This window comes from Calonectris borealis, chromosome 11 (assembly GCF_964195595.1).
Source record: "Calonectris borealis chromosome 11, bCalBor7.hap1.2, whole genome shotgun sequence".
Lineage (NCBI taxonomy): Eukaryota > Metazoa > Chordata > Aves > Procellariiformes > Procellariidae > Calonectris > Calonectris borealis.
This window is the reverse complement of record NC_134322.1, coordinates 2,703,694-2,721,757: the sequence shown is the minus strand read 5'-3', so window position 1 is coordinate 2,721,757 and position 18,064 is coordinate 2,703,694. Positions and strand designations below refer to the sequence as shown.

At 36.8% G+C, this 18,064-nt stretch overlaps 1 protein-coding gene across 1 annotated transcript; it reads right to left on the bottom strand.

The window, feature by feature from the left end:
• Positions 1-701: 701 nt before the first annotated feature.
• Positions 702-10,196, bottom strand: LCTL (lactase like). The gene is made up of 13 exons (XM_075159556.1): positions 10,073-10,196; positions 8,814-8,974; positions 7,287-7,374; positions 6,918-7,027; positions 6,500-6,628; positions 5,883-5,978; positions 5,156-5,210; positions 4,901-5,062; positions 3,898-4,172; positions 3,417-3,543; positions 2,730-2,929; positions 2,104-2,167; positions 702-814 (listed from the first exon to the last, which is right to left on the bottom strand). Exons 1-13 carry the CDS (start codon positions 10,194-10,196, stop codon positions 702-704), a joined length of 1,704 nt encoding a protein of 567 aa, XP_075015657.1.
• Between the last annotated feature and the right edge of the window lie 7,868 nt (positions 10,197-18,064).

The window sequence follows — 18,064 nt, the reverse complement described above, 5'->3', positions numbered from 1 at the left end:
TTACAATACACATTTCTGTGTGTAATATCTTATAAAGTCCTATGAGGTAAAGCTAGTTCCCTGTAAACAAAACTAGGGAGATAAGTCCTTGGTTTAAATCTGACTCAGCAGTTGTCATTTTTGATTAATCACTTCAAATAATTCTTCTCCACACCTAAATAGTAAGGCATATATTACCCTAACTTTTAGACGTGAATAATAAGTTAATGTTTAAGCACTGCTCTTGGAATATTTAAATCCTTTTCCATTTTAAAATCACATGTCTGTCTCTCTTCAAATAGCAGTTACATGATAATTAAAAGTCTGTTGACGAACAGACTGAAATCAGAATTTGCAAACAGCTTTTAATCACTTGAAATTTGTACTGGCAGGATTTGAATCACTTTAATCTTAGCTAACTATTTTTCTGGTGAACCCAATGTATAGTAGTTTCCAAAATAATAAGAAACATAAAATCTGCTACTTAAAATTAGTAGAAAGTGATGCAGAAAGAAAATGTACTTTGGGTTTTGATAAAAAAATTAAATTAGGAATTGAATAGAAAAAACTATAAAAGCACTAGGTGGATAGGTAAAGTAGTATTTCTTTATCTTTACAGTGGTATAAAAAGCAGCATCTGTGGTAAACTTTAACCAATATAATAAAACAGTTGCATTTTATTTATTATGCAAGATGAAGATGTGTGTAAGCATGCAATTTTATCAATGATTTCGAAGGTAGAATATTAGTAGGACAATACTGACGAGTATGCAGAGTGTGAAAACTGTAGGAAGAACAATCTCTGTCACCATTTCCATATGAGTAATCAGGGAATCTAAAATTCGAGAAATGAGTAATACGTAAGAAATTTAATATTCCGGAGTATACTAATTGTTAACTTGGAGTTAACATACATTAAGGATTTTTTTAACATTTATGGCTAAAATTATTTTGTTAAATGTTGACATTGGCATAAACAGCAAACAAAAAAATTTCCTAGGTCTGCAAAAGCTGGAGCAAATCCATGACAGTTTTTCCTTTCTTACTTTCTTTCTAAGGTAAATTTTTGAAGATATGTCAATGCTCAAAGGGCGGCAAAAATTGTGCTTACTATGAATTAGCTTCAGTGCATTAGCAGTATTCTACGGTTCCTTTGATTTTTATTTGCGCCCTGCCTCTTGCTCCCCAAGGGAAGGGTAGAAAATAAAATTGTCAAAGAGAAATCCTTGGGAAGCACTTTAGACTTTTTATGATTGCTTTGCAGCTCTGAAAAATTAAATGGGTTTTATTTTGTAGAATTTTGCTCCACAGATAAGCCTCGAAGAGTTCAGTAAACACAGTTAATTCACATAGAACGTATCACTCAGCAGTTGAGGCTAAGTAGGATAAACTTAGGATGACTGCTTTGACGTTTTCTATCATGTGGAATTTCTCTCATCCTTCATATGAGACTTTATAATACTTATTTCATCTTTCTTAGAAGTTTCAGAAATCCACTGCGATAGACTATTCTCCTAGTTCAGGAATTAGGAAAGGTCCTGAATTACATTGGGAAGGTCTTACGTGAGATGGATTAGCCTGGCACCGTGGAAACTGCAGGCAAAGTCTGCTGTATTTACGTATACTTAAGCAGCTGTTGTAAGTTGTGCTGCTGTTAGTTTTGTTACCAGGAGTATGAAAGAGCAGAAACGTGGCTTAACACTACCTTAGGCTAGTACTTAGCCCGTTTTTTTAATAGTTTCATTTTATGTAGAAGTCAAATATTTTAGAGATTTTTCTGTCTGCATGGTTGTCTTGATTTCTCTGGTTTTGTTTTATGTTTGAAAGAGCATTTAGCACTTTTATTATTTTAAGGATAATACTGTCAGCCTTAATTTTAAATATTAACTCTTACAGTTTGTGTATTCCATTAACATCCAAAGTTGATCCATTTAGCTACAGTGATTTTAGTTGGAAGGAGTAAAGAAAGACATTTTTCTTTAGAGACTTGTATTTGAAAGCTTTTGTGCTTCCAGGGAGAAAATTCGTTTTAGGACCTGCTAATAGTAATATTCACAGAGAAATTTAAAATCTGAAAGTTACATAATATGCTTTTATAAAACAAAACAGAAGATACATAATTACCTGTAGCAAGGAGTTGGTGTGTGGTAGAGCAAGTGTCCATGGCCTTCTGATACCAGTTTTCCACCTAAGAAGGTTGACATGCAGCAGTTCTATTAGACTGTAATATTCTGTCTCATTCACAGCAGCTTCTTTGTTCCTGAACATTTTTCCACTACAATTGACTTGAAACTATTTTATTCTGTCGACACCTGATTTTCTGAAAGTTTCTTTGTATCTTTGTGATTTTTATTGCAATATATTTCTTACAGTTAATTGTTTAATAAAATTTTAAAAAGCACATACATATTCTATATTATTTTCCAATAAGGTAGCACATATGTGTAATTTTCTGCCTAGAAATCTGACAGAGCACTGGTAACTTACGATTTAGCTTTTTTTATTCACATCAGTAAGTCCAGTTAGAGTTTGTGAAATGCTTTAGAAACAGTAATTGAGGTTGTTTCCACTTTCTCTGTCTCTGGAGGCCTATGTATTTAACACATCCCTAATTTACAAAACCAAAGTGTCAAATTTCATGTACCGTATTCATGCAAGTTGTTTCATGAAATTCAATGTGATATTTGCCCATATATTAAAAAAAAAAAAAAAGAAAAAGAAAAAAGAATAAAATTAGCAATTGACATCACCTCTCTTGGATTTGGGAATCCATTTGCACTGATAATCTTTTTATAATAGTCAGCAGATGCCTTTGGGTATCGTGGTTTGTTCTTGTTTTTAAAATCAATGTGATAAAATCCAAATCTTTCAGAGAAGCCTTTGTTCCATTCAAATTTATCCAGCAGTGAGCAGGCAGTATAACCTTTGACATTAACACCATCGTTTAGAGCTGTGAACAGAATACAAATTATTGTTAAACTTGTTGCTGATGTTTGTTGTCCTTAAAATATGGTTCTGTAGGTGTTTTGTTTTATACCAGAAAGAGATGGGGATGGGGGAGAAGGACAGAAAAGTGGCAAAGTATAAAGTAATTTAGATTCTTTAAAAATGTTATCTTTAGCTTAGAGGTACTAAGGCTTAGGTACCGTAGAGCTTAGAGGCTCTATAAGAATGGTAATTAGGTGCAATTTCTCGTTTCTAAAAGTGGAAACTGATGATCTATTACAGTATTAAATCTCATGTAGGTTATTGTATTTATTAGCATCAGTACATTTGGCTAGGTTGTCATTTTTGTGAAAATTTATTAGTCTAGTTTGCTGTCCATTTTGATCTGTAAATATTTATTTCTCTATGATGTAAATTACAGGAGTAAAACATAATCAGAAGGTGAAAATGCTCAAAAAGCTCATGCATTAAAAAGATGTTTTTAAAGTTACCTTTCAGTATTTCATTAATATATCCTTTCAGATACTTTATCCTCCATTCATCACACAGTTGAGTACACTGTACCTTTTCAGAAACTCCATTCTCTGTCACATAAATGAGAGGGTTCCCATACTGTGTCTGCAAACAAAGATATGTTTAGACCAGTTCATATAAACAAAATCATCTTATTTTGACAGAACGTGAGATTCTTAGTAAAATGGATTAAAAGCAATTTTCTAGATTTACTTACAGTTACCTTTAGTAGGAAAAATGTGTATCTAGGAATTCAAGTTAACTATGGCTTTTATTTTAAAATTAAGGAGTTCTGTAGCTTTCTGAACTGAAATTAAGGTGGTTTTTTTGGCAAAGAAACTTCCCAAATATATAGGTGAAACTGTTCAAAATCTAAAATAGTATAAGCGCTGCTCCTGCAGCTTCTGCATGTAACCAGACATTTTGTCACTTCCTTTTAAAGATTTACTCTGCAATCACCTTAATGAAGTTGAGTAATCTTCTGAATCCCCAAGGCACAGAATATAACCATTTAGGTCCTGGAGCTGGCCATTTTGGGTCCACCAGTTCAGTCAAATCACGGTCTGTGTGGTAACTGGACACTTGTAGAAAGGGAAAGCTCTTCTGTATAACATAACGAGTAGTAAAATGACCTATTCCCAGGAAATCCGATGTGCCTTTAATATAGGTTTTCTCTTGCACTGAGAAAGTTGGTAATCTTGATGTCCCCAGGCCCTGCTGGGCACTCTTCCTACCTATCAAAATAATTATAGGATACATATTTCTGAGGAGCACAGAAATTTGTTTTCTTTACCTCACCAACAATAAATATGGTTTTCCTGAACTTAGTGTTAGTGTAGAGGACAGTTTAATTTGAGTGCTTTTTTTAAGATGAAATAATATTTCATCCTTTTGGTTTGGAGAAATAAGTTGCATACAATTCATGGAGAAGACAGTGAATTAAAGTGGTTTTTTTTCCAAAGAACATGATAAATGTCAGCAGAATGCTTAGAAACATAACATGACAAGAACAGAAGTGCTTTGCTGCTGGGTACATTGCCTACCTTCTTCACTCTGTGAAACAAAGATAGTGGAACCTTGAAGAAATGCAAGCTTTAGTGATGAAAAACTGCTGGTTCTTTGTCCTTAGGTGGAAAATCCAGAAAAATATCTAACAACTTTGTGTTCTTGGTTAGGCCACTAAAAATGGACTGTAGCTGAAAAGTGAGGTAGTTGCTTCCTTTCCAATCTGGAGCACTCAGATGTGCAAGTGTTGGGCTCAACAGCAGCTCAACTTTTTAGTTCTGGTATGACCCCCAAACTGCTCAGGAGCCGTGTCTAGCCCATGGGCCATTTGTTGCTGAGCCTTGTCTCACCTGTGTCCTCATACTTGACTAAAGTATATGTTGGTCAGGGGCTATTCCATTGCAATATGCTCTAAGTGTGTAATTTATTTACATTACAGTTGGTTACTGGGGCTTACCTACATATTTCTTCATAATTTCTGGATAGTCTCCTCTGTAAATTGGGTTTGCAAACCATCCCAAATGAAACTGTATGTATCTTTCAGCAGCGTCTCTGTCTGTTTGGCTATGTGGATCAACAGGTTCACCCCAGTCACTAGTTAGGGAAATTCCAACCATACCTTAAAACACAAAGTGACAATTCTGCAGTTTATGCATAATCTTTAAGCCCTTAATAGAAATAGAAGCATAATTACAGAATGAATCCTTATTACCTTGCTGTTCACTACGCCATGTGTTATTGTAAGAGTGCCATACCTTCGCATGAGTCTGTAAATTAAAAAAGAAAAAGCATATGCACATTTTGATCTGTTATGCCATAGTCAGCACAGAAAGCTAGTGAAGATCAAGAGCAGTTTTTGCACTAAGGTGTGTCTGAAAATATCACATAATTTTTAATGTATCTTGTGGAAGCTTTCATTTCATACAAGATGTCAAAAAAGCATTTATGCAAGATTCCTTCCCTAAATTCCAGGAGGTCCCCATGAAGGTAATACTCAGCATTCAGTATAGCATTCTGTCCAGTGCCTCCAGTCTTTGGATATCTTTGCCTAAGTTATTCAGGCAAGTGAAAGTTTATTTTTACAAGAGCCAGCCTTACTGAAGTCACTTGCAAAATTCAAGTTCATTTCAACAGGTCAGGATTTTACTCCTTGTTTCTAGAGTAACCTGGATATTTTCTTATTCAACCAGTTTGAAACCTACTGTAAAAGAGACACTTAAATTCTAAGGAAAAATTTAAGTTGTTGCAACAGTGTCATTTCATGCTACACCTGAATATGCATTGGTGGTTTAAAGTCAGGTGATAGTTTTGATGTGCTAGTGGGAAATGACATAATTGCAAAACTGTATTTCTGTTTAAAGAGCAGAATCAAAAAAACTTAATCAGCCTGCTAAAAATTCTTAATTTACACATAATTTAAAGCACGATTTTAGTTTTACTTTAATTATATGGTGCGCTGCTTTGTATGCTCCGCATCCTCCAAGCTTCAGTCCTGGTGCATGTTCTCCTGTTTCATAACCCTTTTCAGCAACAGCCTACGAATACATAAAGTTAGTTATTCTTTGAACAGCAGAGCTAATGAATTTGCTACTGTCCTATGGACTTCGATCCTGCACTCTTCTGCGTGGTCTGTGTCTCTCTCAATCTCTTCTCTCCAGTCTCCTTTTTCCTTCCCCTCCCCTTGGCTCCCATCTACTGCCCCACTGCTTGGTTGATAACACACTGTGGCTTGTTGGAAACAACGTGTTGGTGGACTGACTCGCCAGCTGGCTGTTCCCTGATGAAATGCATGAAGGGCAAGTTAAACTGCCTTTCTGATTTCTGTGCCTCTCTCCTCTCCAGCTGATGATTTTTCAAAACTTCACTGGAATTTCATGTCTTAAAACTCTGCCCTTGTGCAGAATCTGGCCACTGAGATTTTGGGGTACAAAGATTAATGGCGTAAGTCTCTTCCTCTCCGATTTTTAACCTACTTTCCTGTAGCTTCACTACCACAGAATTTTGGGAACAGAACTGTGTAATGGGAGTGGTTGGAAGGAAAGCATTGATAACTTACCCAAGGATTACTAAAAGTAATCCAGTGTTTCACACGATCGCCAAACTTCTCAAAACACAGATTTGCGTAATCATTAAAATAATTTATCATGCTTATATTTTGCCAGCCACCATACTTTTCTTGGAGAACCTTCATAAACAAGAATTTCAAGAATCAATAATGTTATTTAAAGTTCAGCTGCCTATTAACAAAGACTTTTATTTATATTTTAGTAGCTCAGAAGATTTTTCAAAACTTCAATGTATATAAACTACGTGTATAAAATGCAAATGAAGAGAAAATAATTATAAGCACACTTAAAAGCATGCAGGCATCTTTAAACATTATGCTAAAGTACACATAGTCCTTAAACTTAGAAATGAATTTCCTATCAGAAGCATTTATATTAGACATTTCACTAATTTAAATATTTTCTAACCTGTGGAAGATCCCAGTGGTAGAGGCTCACAATAGGGATAATATTGTTTTCCAGAAGACTATTAATTGTATCATTGTAGAACTGTATTCCCTTCTCATTCAATTGCTCTGCTGATGAAACGCACAGACAAGAAATTACCCAGACTGTTTTTCAAATAATGGAAGAATAGAAATCTAAAAATTTTAACCAAGGAATTTTACATTACAGTGATGGGTATACTGTAATGGATGCGTAATGGTTAAACCCTGTTCTGTAGACAAAGAAACAGAAATCTATTTAACAGTAATGTTAAACAACTATGGTATACTCAGGAGTAAAATTATTTGCCTACTAATACTGGTAAGAATATGGTGAAATTGTTGTGCTTACTTTTGATGCCAGTGGGCATAATCCGAGGCCATGAGATAGAGAATAGATAGTGATTAACTTTCAGCTCCTTCAATAACTGAATGTCATCCTGTGAAAAGAAAATCCAATTAACATATCTCAAGTCCGAGCAGAATAACTCTTCAGTTATTCATCTGTCTTAAATAGTACTGAATGCAGAAAATCTACAGAAGAGTTGCACAAAAGAGGATTCCATCAGTTATTTTCTGCATTTGCTTTGAGATGATGGCTCTTTCTACTTGTATACCTCCTTTTTCACCTTTTTTTTCCTCTCCAAAGAAGTCTTGTAACATTTTGTGTTAGCAACCATGGAAACTGAATGGATTAACCATCAAATAGAGGACGGAAAAATGACTTGAGGTATTCTGCAACAGAATTATATTTATGTCAGAATTTGTAACGTGCATTTTTAAAAAAATAATATAAGCCTGTAAATCTTGACCTCAAACATTTCAGCTTAGGTGCAAAACGATGATTATACAGGCTTTCATATACTGTATCATACTAGAGTTAGCACAAAAAATAAATTCAGTATAAATACATGTTCTTCTCCTAAGAAATCATACATCTTCGATATTAAATGAAATTAGAAATTGATGGTATATGAGCCAGTGCAAAGAGAATTCTGATGATGAAAGCAAATAGAGGAAGAGTGCTTTTTTATAAAGAGGACCATGTAACTGAACACCTCTCTTCTGATGTAACAGCCCAGTGAGCCTCAGAGTTCCAACCTCTCTGTGGGTTTTTATTAAGCTGTTCTTTCAACTTGTACTTGTTTGAGAGAGATCAAATGAAATCTCTCCTGCGTTTTCCCATTTTCGCATAGTAAGGCATAATTAGTTTCTTTCTTCTTAATTCTTGCTGAGACCTCTGGTTCTCCCTTGGATTTCATATATGTGGAAAAACCTCTGTGGAATATAACTTCTATCAAATTAGTTGGAATTCCAATTATATAATATAGGCTTATCACAGTCATTGGGATTCCTCTTGCTGTGCGTCTGTCTTTCCTCCAGGACAGTAAATCTAAAAGTTTTTTGATAGTTTTAAGCTTGGAAACATATTGCTAATAGAGCTGCATTGATTATTTATTTGTTATCTGTTAAAAAAAATGGAAAACATTCAGACTGAATTTTAAAGCATCTGGTGGTTTTATTATTCTTAGATATACATAGAAAACCTTTAAAACTGCTCAAATACACAAAAAAAGATGTTAATTTTATTCAAAGCTCAAACGCGTTCATTGTTGTTCTAACTAAGCGTTTGGACTTCCCACAAAATTTGGAATATTTCTTTGGACACAAAATCCTGAAAAACTGAGACATATTTGGGAAATGCTGTGGTATTATGGATTCTATGAGATTATTAGGAAAGAAGATTTTACTGAACTAATTGAAAATATCATCCCTTGACTTCCTAAGTTAGATGAGCCTATGGAGTAACTAAAGCATTTAATCTTTGCTGTTATTTCAAAATGGGAAATCAGTATCATGAAATGGCTCTTTACGATACCTTAACTTTGTAGTAGCCATCACATGCTGAATCTCCTGTCTCATTTCTAAATGTTTTCCCTTTATTGTGAGTAAAAGCATCCCAGATACTTGGTCCTTTCCCATCCTTGTCCCAGGCCCCTTCAGTCTGGTATGCAGAACTTCCAACACCCCATAAAAAACCTAAAAGTGAAAAGAAGTAAGTTATGATTTAAACATTTTCCTGCAAAAATGGTCTTTGTACTAGATTTTCATATGAGGAAGGAATTGATACACCTTCACAGCTGCATAGCTTTGTGTGAAATCTGCATGATTGCATGCCTACTGAACAAGAGGCCAATGTTTTCTACGTGAAACTTTATCAGTGCATAAAAAGGGACTGTCTGAAAATGTGGTATAGACTGAAGGTATCCTTTTCTGATGCACTGAAAAAGGAATCTAATTCTTTCATATATTAAACCTTGTTACTATTATTTTACAGTAATGAGGTAGTGCATTGATAGCATGGCAGAAATGTCTTACTGTAAGAAAAAATTAGGTTCCTACATTTCTGCCTGCTATTTTTTATGGGTTTTTTAGCGATTACAAGTTTAGCTGTTGTTACGTAAAATATATAGAAAGATTCTGGATTATTTTCCTAGTATTATACAAAAGGACAAGACATCCATTTCATAAGCCACTTAAAAACTTGAGCATGAAAACAAATCAGTGCTTATATCTTTTTAGTTTTGATTTTGGTTGAATGAAACTTGCGAGTGTGTATAAATATATGTTGAAGAAAGGACAAGGTTTCAGAAAGTAGTCCTGAAGAGTGAATTAGATACTACTAAACAGCTTGAAACAAACCCAACACAATTTCACTCACGTTTATTTCTTAAGTTAGCTGCATAACAAAGGATACTTTTAGTTTCTAATACTTGATTAGCTGTAGATAATTTATGAAAAAGGAGAAGAGTTCTCAGGTGTAATTTGTTATGCTGTGCATCTTATGCAATCACAGACAGGAAAGGCAGATCTGGATACGAAATACTAATCTATTAGCATTTACTTGGAGTTTACTGTTTTAAGTGACTATATGAAGTGCAGGGTTATGTGAATCCTTGTATTTCCAGGGCTAGGTGCAAAAGATGATATTAAGTATGCATTCTGCAAAAGCCTGAATTTTTGTTTCTGCCATTTCCCAGGAAGGACAAGGAAAACCTTTTGGTAGCTTTCTTGTGTGAACAGACAAGTGGATCTAGAGCATTACAAAACCCACAATCAACTGTAGTTCAAAAGTACCAGCTGGAAAAGTGCCGTAATAGAAAGAGCCTGGATTATTCTTTGTCCACTGGAAATCCTCAGCTGTATTCAGCCGTATTGCCGGCACAAGCATATACCATATTCTCAAAATGTAAGTCTTCATCGCTGTTAATTTCATCACTGCAAAGTGTTCTCTGCAAGTTCCCACCTGATGAAATAGAAGAGCATTGTCAAGTACTGCTGCTCTACCAAGTAGGCTTAGAGTGATCAAAAAGGGAAAGCTGATTTTTTCTGCTGAATGGATACGATGTTCATTGAAGGCTAAAAGCAGTGCTTGACCTAACTAGAAGATGCAGTTAAGCTTCTGGCAGGGTGATGAAAATGAGAGAAGAATGAAGCGCAAAATTATAGCTATTAGAAGTGCTCCCTGCATATTTTCCATAATGTTACTTATCTTTACTATATTCTAAAAGTCTCTTTGTTGGTAGCTATTTTGTTCTGGATTTCAAACTGTCCCACCAGTGTCAGTAACTAAAACCCTGCAAATAGTGATTGTGAGTGGGAGCAAGAAATAAAAGTGATTATGCTGCTAGCATCTTGCCACCTAAATATGTAATGGAAGCAAACCTTATGGAAGTTGAAAAGGAAAATTAATACTTGGAATTTTGCAGTTTTAGTAATTGCAGATTTAGTCTTGATTATGTCCCTTTTATCCAGTTCCAGCATCAATTTAAAATGCTACTATGTATGCACTATATTTTTAACTGCTAAATCAGGTTAAACTATTGGTGGGATGACCAATTTTAACCATTTTAAATAAAGTTTCGGAAAGGCTTTGTAGAACAGCACTATTTTCCCCAAATTTATACAGTTCCCAAAGGATATGTTTTACATTCCTGAGCCTCTGTTGGTGAATTTGAAGATGGGGTTAGAAAGCGAGGAAAAATAGAACAAGTATCTTATTAAAAATAATGATATTTTGCATTGGAGCATTGTATAAAAAGTAAATACATCTGGAGCTTTGAAAAGCAAAGTGGGATTACAGGATTGGACATGTACACTAAGCCAATCAATTGGACTGCTTATGTGAGACAGAGCATTTAACAGCCTTAGGGGTCCCAAGAGCAGGTAAATGAAGGTCTGAAAATATCATGTCCTTGCCTGCCTGTATGAAACCAGCCTTGCTGCATCTTTCTGCAACATGCAAGAAGGTTACTGCATTTTACACAGCATCTCTTCTCATCAGCTCCTCTTGCGCAGCCCTGGGGCAAGTGACAGAATGAGGGTGGAAAAACCACCTTCAGAATCAGGTGACGCATGGTGAGCGCGCTGCGTGCTCCTTCACCTTCTCTGTTAGGAGGGGTCAGTAACGGGAGAGACTGGCTAAACAGAACTAAGCAACAGTTTATTTCTGACTTGCTTTTTACCATGATTTTGTAGCATCTGTCTCCCGCATGTGAAAATTTAGGACCTGCACCAAAGCCTGGTGGGAATCTTTGCATTGACTTCCCTGGGCTGTAGGTCAAGCGTCTAGTGATCTGTGATAGCAGATCCAGCCTGTGTAATACCTGTGTTGCTTGCAGATTGGTTCCTGTCCAAAATGAAAAAACCAAGTTTGGCTAAAACCAAAAGGTGAAGGAACTACTTTTCAGAACGTGTAAAAAATGTATGACCTCAGAGACCTCTCGTTCTTCTGCGCTTATTAAAGAGCATTTCATATCTCCTAATTAACGCAGGAACTGGTTTGGGAAGAGGTATCTACTTCAACATCAAAGGCCTTTAGCCTCGATTAAAAGAATCTTCACCTCTGCATTTCTAATGTGAACATTTAAATTGCACGGGAAAAAAAAAAGAGCAGACTACAACCATTTAAAAAATCACAGGGTCTCAATACTCTATAAGTATATTTATTTTGAATATCAAATGTTGCAAATACATACGATTTTAATTTAGACACTGACAGTCAAATCTAGCTCTTCAGCCTAGTCAATAAGTTTAAATTTAGCGTTGCCCTTTGTATTCTTGTTAGCAATGACTGGCAGTCACGTGAAAAGAAGCAAGGAGAACAGAAAATGTGTTCTGCGAGGTATATAATTGGTTTCTGTAGCTGAAGCATTAACCCTATGGGAATAGGACTGTATGCTTTTGCAGGGGTGCTGATATTTCTGTTCCAAAGTTAGAACACAGCTTTAATAACATTTTACGGTGTTTATTATGGTTTTAGATATTTGTAACTATCTGATTCATATTTTGGGTAACTCATTTGGAGCTAGGAATAACAGTTGAATCAAAATCAGTATGTTTTTTCCCTCTTTGGCCTGTTAACTGTATTAGAAAGAATTTCAGTACTTCAAGAATTGCTCAAGCGCAAGAAACACATTTTTAAACAAACATGATTTTACAACACCCTGTATTGAAGAAAATAGTCTTATTTTATGCACAGTTCCTTGTGGAATATTCTATCAATTCATTTTCTTTTCAGATGAATACATGCTTTTTGGAACTCTTTATTGCTCTGTTTTTCTGGCACATACCTTTACAAATACAGTAGAAGAAACAGCTATTCAAATAGTGCAAAAAGTTTCATCAACTTTAGACTGTAAGGCTGGTACTGTAAAACACCCTTTTGACTCTCTTGTTCTCTAGCAGCTATATTACCTTCTACCCTGATTATAGATCGAGTTATTTTAATTTTCCCCCATTTCTGGCTTACCTGGTGTTCTTCGCAATGGATGTGTCCCAACTGGGAGCTTCCTCTGAACTGCCAGAAATTTACCAGGGCATTCAGAATAAATTTACTTTCACAGAATAATTGCACAGAATTAATCCAACTGTCACAAAAACTCGGGAGAAACATCTAGTTGAAAACAGCATTTCGTTCACTTACAGCCAAAACAAAAAAGAACAATCCTTTTGTATTCACAGTCAATGCTGCAGGAAAAGGTTTAGCTTAACCATACGAATCTTTTAGCAATGAGGTATTTTTCCTTTGTAAGCAAAATTAGCTTTGCGAGTGATCTATACATTCATATATAATTGCACTTGCTCTTGAATAGGGTATTTGTAGACGTTTTTCTCTTGGTGCAAATGTCTATATCCTAGATGGTATTTGGCAGGGAGATCTCACTGGGAGATTTTGTGAGGCCAAGGGTTTTGGTTTTACATGGCATAATTTTGAATCAGATATTCAGGATGCAGTCTTGAAAAATAATATGTTTTTCTTTTCTCCTGTTTCTAGAGGAATTCCTTATGGTGATGTCTTTGTGGAAGAAACAACTCTCCCCATCTTGGAGGTCAGCTGTTCAGCTTGAGCTATAGCTGTCCATACTTTTAGTTCTGTGAGTTATCATTCAGTCCGCCCTCATAAATAGTATGCATTGAAAAGACTATGAAACGAGCAAACCCATTGCTAGGGCTTGCTGGGCTGAAAACGTGTGGTTTCAGACATTGCTGCTCACCTGGCTTTCAGGAATGAAAAGCCTTTCTCTGCTGAGAGAGAAGGGGATGAGCCCCCCAAGAGTAGCAGTGAAGATAACCGCTGCTCCTGTGCAGGAGGCCTGAGGTAGGACGGAGGTGCTGCAGAGGGAGGCTCTGGACAGCACTGATACAAAAAGATGTGTGAACCTTTCACCCATCCACCCTAAAGAAAGGGGGTCTGTAAGCAAAGGGAGCCTTGTAGGGAAGCGTAAAAAGCACCAGCTCTGTTGGCTCTAGGTAGCTGGATGATTTTCTCCCCCACTGCAGTGCACCCAACTAGCTGCCTGACACTTGGTCTTTCTGTGCGTGGGTGACTCGTGACCGTGGAACCTGCTATCCTATGCCTTTGAAGCTATACAGTTTGTAAGCGAATTCCATTTATTTATTTAGCAACTTGGGTTTTTCTCTTTTTTTTTTTTTTTTTTTTTAAGAGCAGTACTGGTGCCCTCTCGTGGTCAATTCATGAAAGAGCATGAAAAAAAACATTAAAAATGTTGCCTGGTAGCATAAAGTAAGTAACAGCATTGTAGTTCGTATATTGCCGCTGATCTCAAAAGTGAAAAACCAGCTCATGCACTTTGTGATTTATGGTGCACATAAACGGCACTATTGTATACATAGGTCAGCCTACTGCAGATGAGTTTGGTGCTTAAGGTGCATTTTTAAGTACTTGCTATACATTTGGCATGCTTTATCTCCTGCAGAACTGGGTAGGGCAGTGTCACTGCAGTGCTGTATGATGCTAGAGTTATGATGATTAATGGTGTGCATTAGTCATTCCTTATTAAATCACAATTGCACCTAAAAAACACAACAAAACCAAAGGCTTTGGCGTGGCAGGAGAGAGACTATGACTATTCAGAGGACTGACAGTGGAAGCAGACAAAGATAGATCACTCCTCTTTACGGATGAGAAGCTGAGGCCCAGGGAGATTGGACAGAAATCGCACAGGGAGTTTGTATCAAACTAGGAACTGAACTCAGATCTCTTGGCTCTGTGCCCAGTGCCAAACGTACAAGCCAGTCTGCTGCTTTAGGGACTAGCTCATGCATCGCTAAAGTCATTTGGTGAATTGTCACTGACTTCAGCGGTCAGAAGGAGCAAGCCCTTGGTGTGCGTGAAAACATGATTCTTTCAAACTACATTTAACATGGGCTGCTGGAAACATGATACTGTTCCACTCTGTAAGTTGTGCTTACATGGGTTTTCTTCTCTTAACACAATCTTTTTCTGTGATGTTGTTTCCCAGTTTCCTGCATAAAAGCCCAACTTTGCAAAAAAAAAAAAGTCATGAGATATTTACATTGCTACAGCTTGGTCATTTTTTCCTCTTGTTTCATCTTGGAAAAGTTTTATTAGCAGCAGTTTTTAAAATGTGCCAGAAACACATCAAGGCTATAAAATTTTTTATTGTGTTTTATTGGTAAAAAGAATGTTAAAAAAAATTTATTCAGTGGAGTCCATCCAAAATTGCCCAATGACTGCAGTAAAATAACCTGGAAAGTAGGTTATGCAGCTGGCTTACTATGGTGGGTTGTGAAGTCAGGGGAAAGTCACGACTGACTCTCAATTTACGGCTTATCTTGTGTTCACTTGTCTACAGCCTGGGGTGGATCTTCATCCATAAATGATGTAGATATTTAGGTATTGTCTTGCTGCTGAATACTGTGTGACCATATCACAAAAACTTTGGCACAAAACCCACTATCTTAAACGAATTGATATTATCCTCCCACTTTATTTTCTATCTATGCTACACTTCATGTTGCACAAGCTCTTATCTCCAGGTAGACAACCAGAGATGGAGTCACCCTAGTAGCAGATACCATAAAACTGGTATTTATTTGATTTTTGCTTTTAGTCCTTATGTTTTGCCTAGGCTGATGAAAAAGTACAAGCTCTCTTTCCCGATTCCCTGGCAGCTGTTCAGACAACTAGACCAAATCATCCTCACACAATTATAACCTATCTCCCCAGCTTCCTGAGTCTTCATTCTTCCGAGTTGCACTCCCTTTCCAACCTTGAATAGGCCTTTTCTGTCTCAGAGAGAAAAATCCTTTCTTATTATACAGTGACCAGAAAACCACGTAATTTTTCCAGTGTGTGGTCTACTGCAACTACCCTGAGATATTGGAGATTTTTCAAAATCAAAACAAAACCCACTTACAATTGTTCTTGGAACAAGAACACTTGTATAACTGTACTTGTATTTTTCTGTATTACAAAATGACTTTCGTTGCATTATGTTAGCTGTTTTTGGAAACTTTTTGTCTAACGCTCAACTGTACTAATGGCCTGGACTTGCTTTTCAGAGAAAAATAGAAAATGGGAAGTAATTGAAATGAGGATGCCTTGCTTTACAATCAATCATGTTGCTTTGACTTGAAGCAGCTGGGGGAATATAGTTGTTAACAGAGAAGATGTTCAGAACTGTTTTTTATGACTGAGTGAATTCTAAGGGCAGAAAGGAGTGTTTGGAAATGTGGGAGATGCATTTTATTGCCTAAAAAAAGAGATCAAGGACACCGAAGACTCACTCTGCTCTAAAAAGTCTGGTTTTGAACCTGCATATATACACCAGGGCTGCCCAGTAAATTTAGAATAAAGATTGACAACTTTTCCATGCTTAGAGCCATTTTTATTTCTTACCTAAATGCTTTTAGCCAGACTGATGTGGTCATGTTTGCACAGCTCTGCTCTTTACCCAATAAACTCTGGTGGACCTGACCTTCTTATATGCCTTTTCCCCAGCTCTTTATGCCATCAACTGACCTGGTCTGCTTCCCTTGGACTACCAGGAGGCTCGACACCCCTTCCGGGGCATCTGGGGTGCAATGCACTGATAACATTGGCTGGCACCATTAGCAGAATTTTACCATGCAACTGTTTGGTACCCAGTTTGACAGAGGTACCTCTGCTGGCCTCCCACTGTGGGGGATACCAATCTTCTTGTATCCTGGGAAATCTGTGGGCAGCTTCTGAAGACAGTCTCCATCTTAAGAAAACCTCCAGAAGTCTGGAAGATCTGTGACAGAACTGTGATCCCTGAGATGAGATCAAGATAGGTAACTCTGAAACTTACACCATATTTACTTAGTTCCTACACTATTATGAAAGGTAGTGGTATCATATTTTATGCCCATTAAGCGAACTGAATAGCTGTTATCACTAACCACTGGTTTTGCCGGGGTAATTTTTGGAAAAACTAAAATATTTGAGAATCTGCCGTCTCTGTTTTGCAAAGAAAGATTGTAAAGATGGGCGAGGATAGGGTAAATTTGCAGAATATATTCTAGTTGTACTTAAAGCTCAAATTTTAAAGGTGTCATTTTCAAATAAGATCCTAAATTGTATATTCTTAATAATGTTTCTTGGTGCATGTAGAGAGGTGCAAACACTTCCCCCTTTTGTGGAACGCTATTTCTCCCAAATGGTCAAAACTCATGAGACACTGCACTGATATAGTCAAAGGTGCATATTGGATTTTGAATGCCCAAGCTCAGTGGATGGTTGAAAATCCCAACCAGGATATATAATAAATGACAGATGTTACAGATACTTCTGGGTGCAATGAAGAAGGTCACAGAAGTTTGCTTCTAAAAATCAATTTTAATTTATCTTTTCCTGCTGACAGCTTCGTGCTAAGAGTTGGCCTCCATTTGATGTGAACACTGAGAAGCTGCTGCAGGCTACCACTGATTGGAATTTACTTGTATTAGTCTAATTGCATGCTCTACCATCATCTGTTTGCAATCACAAAGAGGAAGCTTCTGAAGCTTGGGAATGAGAGAAAATGAAGTGTCTTGACAACTACAAAACATCGAGAATGCTTTTGGAGGTTTTCCCATCACTGTTTGTGAGTATGAACAAAAAGGCACAGCTATATTTTTTTTCCATGTCCATCTTTACACTGCACCCATAACATAAATACATATAACAACTAGGAATAGTGACAATTAATGAAGGTCCCCAAGCACTGTAAATTGATAATGTGTAAGAGTTCATTAATTGTTTTGGAAGGGGTTGAATTAGTTCATTATTTGGATTAGTTGAATTAGCTCATTACTAAAATAGTACAATTGTTCTTTCTATGGATATTCAACTTAGCTTATGAATTCAGTGCTTCTGGCTGTCCAATTTAACTACCAGTTTTAAACACACCCCTCGGGCATTTTATCTTTAATGCTACCCTACTAGGTATGACATTAGGTCCTTTTCTCATGCAGCAGGCAGACACAAATTGTAAGGAACTGGACAGATAAAGCACCTTAATAACTAAAGGCACTGAGACTAGTTTTGCTTCTGTTCGGGTTTAGAGGCTTAGGCTGGAGAGAAAAGTTGAGCCTTGCAGAGCATTTAGCTGCGCTCCACCAAGAGGCAGCATTGCACAGCACTGGGGAGAGTCAGGGGAGTGCCAGGCTGACCCCGTCCTGTGAAATGATCCCTTCACCTGTGAAATGGTTGCAGTGCTGATCACCACCCGCTCTGCAGACCACTTTGAAAAATGCTAGGGAAAAGTGCCGCACAGCGTACCAGTGAGTTGGAAATCAGTT